This window comes from Asterias amurensis, chromosome 9 (genome assembly GCF_032118995.1).
Source record: "Asterias amurensis chromosome 9, ASM3211899v1".
Lineage (NCBI taxonomy): Eukaryota > Metazoa > Echinodermata > Asteroidea > Forcipulatida > Asteriidae > Asterias > Asterias amurensis.
This window is the reverse complement of record NC_092656.1, coordinates 7,831,121-7,835,250: the sequence shown is the minus strand read 5'-3', so window position 1 is coordinate 7,835,250 and position 4,130 is coordinate 7,831,121. Positions and strand designations below refer to the sequence as shown.

General features: G+C 41.2%; 1 protein-coding gene across 1 annotated transcript; it reads right to left on the bottom strand.

Moving 5' to 3' along the window:
• Positions 1 to 1,110: 1,110 nt before the first annotated feature.
• Positions 1,111 to 3,582, bottom strand: LOC139942337 (retinoschisin-like). Its single transcript, XM_071939169.1, has 3 exons — positions 3,465 to 3,582; positions 2,736 to 3,106; positions 1,111 to 1,534 (listed from the first exon to the last, which is right to left on the bottom strand). The coding sequence occupies exons 1-3, from the start codon at positions 3,556 to 3,558 to the stop codon at positions 1,319 to 1,321; spliced, it is 681 nt and encodes a 226-aa protein (XP_071795270.1). The 5' UTR covers positions 3,559 to 3,582; the 3' UTR covers positions 1,111 to 1,318.
• Positions 3,583 to 4,130: the final 548 nt, after the last annotated feature.

The following is a 4,130-nucleotide window of genomic DNA, read 5'->3' as shown; positions in this document are numbered from 1 at the left end:
GTGGAAAGCCCTTGGAAATGTCCATCTAATGGTGCCAAACTTGTTTAGATTGAGTAATGATGAGGGGTCGATTTGACCCGTTGTAACTTGATTTCCTCACCGACAGCTCTATGCACAAAATTCCCTTAGGGAGGCTTGTTGAGATCGTCTCGAAGCACACCCGCCTACTTGTCATTTGCGCCATCAAGAAGGCTGGAAGTCGCCATAAACTTTGTAATTATGTTGCAGGGACATTCCAGGATGACTCCGGAGCAAACTGCGTTTCTCTAGCAATTTTAGTTCCAGAGTTATTAAAAGGGTTTCGTCGAAAAGAAATTCTCCGAGGCCATTTTTTCCCAGTGAATATTTTTCATTATTTATATTCGTCACAGTGTCCTGTGTTTGATGGACCATTATACACAAAGCGCATGCGCCAATTTTGGAGGGGGTAGTAGCTCCACTCCCTGGCCGCTGGCACCAATTTGAAAACTCGTTATACATTATACGTTTTAAACGAGAAAAAAACAAACATTGAAAATTGCCATCCGATGGTGCCAAACTTGTTAAGATTGAGCATTAAAACGGGGTCGAGTTTACCAGTTGTAACTGTTGATGTTCTGTCCGACAGTTATGTGCACAAAAATCCCAATTGAGAGGACTTCAATAGTTACCAATAGTGTCCAGAGTGTTGAATACAAGGGGCAACAAATTCGATTTGAACTAATTTAAACTGAATTTAGTTTATTTCAAGGCACTGGACACTATTGGTACTTACTCAAAATAAATGTATGCTTATAAGCATACACACAACTTACTTAGTAACGATCATGTATAGCTGCTGGTGGTATAAAACATTGTGAAAATTGGCTCCCTCTTAAGTAACGCATTTTTTTAAGAAAGAAGTAATTTCTCAGTATAATATTTGAATTGATTTCGACACCTTACGCGTGAGGTTATCTTTGTTGGCCGATTAATTTAGTAGTAGGGGTAATATTATTTAGTGAGAAGACTGGTCTTTGACCTTACCAATAATATTATTGTCCATTGCCTTTATTAGTGTGTACAACAAGGTCCGATTCCAACTAGTACAATTTAACTGTTACCACAAAAAACTTACAGAACAATGACGCAGGAATTTAAAACAACTATAATTAAAATTAAAAAAACAGCACTTAAAATTACCGAAACTTTGTTAAAAATCAGAAAAGGTGTAAATAAGTCAGTGCAGGTAAACTAATGTACTCTGAATGGAACATGGCCAAGATGGTGACAGCGTGAGAAAGGTTTAAATATGTCACTCTCTGGTGTTATTCACGAGCCTCGAAGTGTGACGTGATGTTCAGGCTACGGGCATGTAGTCTCCTTGATCAATGGGAGCCAAGGGGCGCGTCATTAGACGTGTAGTTTCAGCAGACTGCAAACATCCCAGCAGCTCAAAACGAAGTACGACTTGTGAAACCCACGCAACCGGCAGCAGCCGAATGATGCTAGCTATGACCGGTTGCGGGAAGGAGGTGGTCACCTCCGTGGTGCCGTCAGTGTTGCCGTCAAAAACCTATATGGAGAAAGAGAGACAATTCCTAACAAGTGTTGAGCACCAATAGTTATAGACTTGGTTCGAAGTTTTAAGTCACGCCTTGTTTTTTATTTTTATTTTATTTTTGGAATGTTAAGTATAATAGCTTGCATATATATATAGCCCAGTTGGTGGCGGGAATTGTGCAGCAACAACAAGCAGTACAACTGAGTTTTAAAAGTAATAATTCCACCAACATTAAGGAGGTTGAAACAAGTGATTTGACAGCAATAACAAGAACATACATATGGTCAACTTCCCATAGCTGATGGCTCAGTGATGCCCAGAGATCAAGGGCGAGCTTATTGTCGTGAGATTTTACACGGTTTATTGGACCTTAGCCCCTTTTTTGTTTCGAAACATTCCTGTGGCAGGCACGAGCCTCTGCTCACAATTGATCCGTTCATGATGTATTGTGACCTTGTCACAATATTTGGAGGCAACTTTATGCAACCAACTGCAGCTACAGGGGCACTTTTGTAGCACATGAGTCAATTTTCACTTATACGATCCCAAAGAAGAATGTGAACATTCAAATGTAAATGAATCATTTTCTCCATGGAGATTGCTTGGTTGCATGTTGCCCCGTAACTGAGGCAATTTACAGGCAACCCCTAAGGAAAAAGGCCACTCATAATTGAAAGTCCACATACTATTATTTGGAATAATAACACATTGTTTGAAAAGCTACTCATTTGCTGCTGAAGTAGTCCGGTAGGGTATAACATTACACTGCAATTTGAAGCCTCCAAGTTGCCTGTAAACGTTTCCCGGTGTGACAAGGCCCTTACGATTATTACAAAGTATAGACGATGTGACCTCTGACGTCACACGAAAACCATAACATGATTCGCGCGCATACCGCCGGGCAAAACCTTTGTGTAGAAAGTGTACGCAATCTTACTATGACTACGCAACTCAGTGCCTGGCGAAACATGACGTGTATAGTATTTTGTCAACAGAGGGCAGTTTGAATGTAAACATAGGTCACATCGTCTATAGACAACCATTTTGAGATAATGGTGAACACATTCATATGAAACTCATGGGTTTGGGTAAATTGTGTCTGAATGTACCCAAAGCAAACATTGCATTAATTGTACTAGTGTCCGTCATGCATTAAAAAGTCTGACGGGAGAGTAGCATGAACTTGACCCGTAGCACATCAACATCATCCTACCTTGGGTGTGCCATCCTGGCTCGTAACATCAACAAGGTTCACATTTGCCATTGATGCGTACTTGACTTGAAATCGGGTCACCCAGCACAAATGGCTGCTCTCGTCAACATTGCGACCTTGTGTAATGACTCCCGTTACGATTGCGTCCACCCCAAGTTTCACTTGTATCCAGGAGCCAACGGTGGTGGAGGCAGCCTTCCATCCACCAATCAGAGGATGTGAACCCGGAAAGTTCAACCTAGCCGAAGAGGGCGTGCTATAGCGATATCCCGTGCTGTCGGTGGACGACGCGGAAAAATTTTCATCCGGGATGTTCAGAGGAGTGCCGTGTTCAATGCCCAGACGGTCGGCCGCATCACACCGAGGACCGACTGGTAAAAATAATACAAATTGCAAAGGGAATCATGAAACACAAATCCAAGTGTCGGATGGCCTTTTGTCAATGCCTTCGTGGCTTGAGAAGCCGCCGCGATCCCAGGCAACTGGAAGAGAGGAGACCACTTATTATATATACCCCTTTTGAAATTAATAATACTTGTTTTCCCCTTTTCAAAACCACGGCTCATCAGTGTCTTCGGCTTCATCAGTGTGTTGTTTTGAAAGACGTTGACAGGCGTTCTCGGCATGAGTCATTAAATTTTGACAGTCTAAGGGAGCTTAAGCCGTAGCCAATGCAAAAAACAAATATCGAAGAGGGCCACTGATATAATTACATTAAAGGATGCTTACCTGGACAATCGAAGAATGTCTGAATCTCGTCGGGGTCCTCGCTTAAGAAGAGCCCGTCCAAATAATGGCCAATGGCTGGTTCATTGTCGGGCATGATTCCACCTGGTCTAACGGCACTACAGACGCATGGATCCTCGTAGGGTAAGACCCATTCGGATGATCCGTACACAGTCTCAATGAAGCAGATTTGCTCCGATTCGACCATTTTGATACCTGGTAAAAACAAAGGAGATGACATTAAACATTCCGAAAACTATGTGGCCAAAATAACTTGACTTTTAATATCACTACAATCACCTCGGCTACACTTGACCAAGCCCTTAGGTTGGCGGTGAATACATTATATGTCGAATAAAATTGATTAATGGCAAAACCATTTTTGAATAGCTTTAGAGCTGAAATAAAAAATATAATAAATATATATATTTGAAACGCGAGTACACTACTTTACTTTAATAGAAAAAAAAAAAATTTTCCATTGTTGGCCCTTACATTGAATGGTACTTCAGATTAAATTCTTTCATGCAACTTAAATATAATTGTAAAAAGACCCAAGTTTGCTTTCACGTAATACTTGATAATAGTGCGATATACAACAATCAGACCCAAGTTAATTACAAGGAGTCCTTCCGACACACGTTTTTTATTCCAATGGAGGTTGTGAGG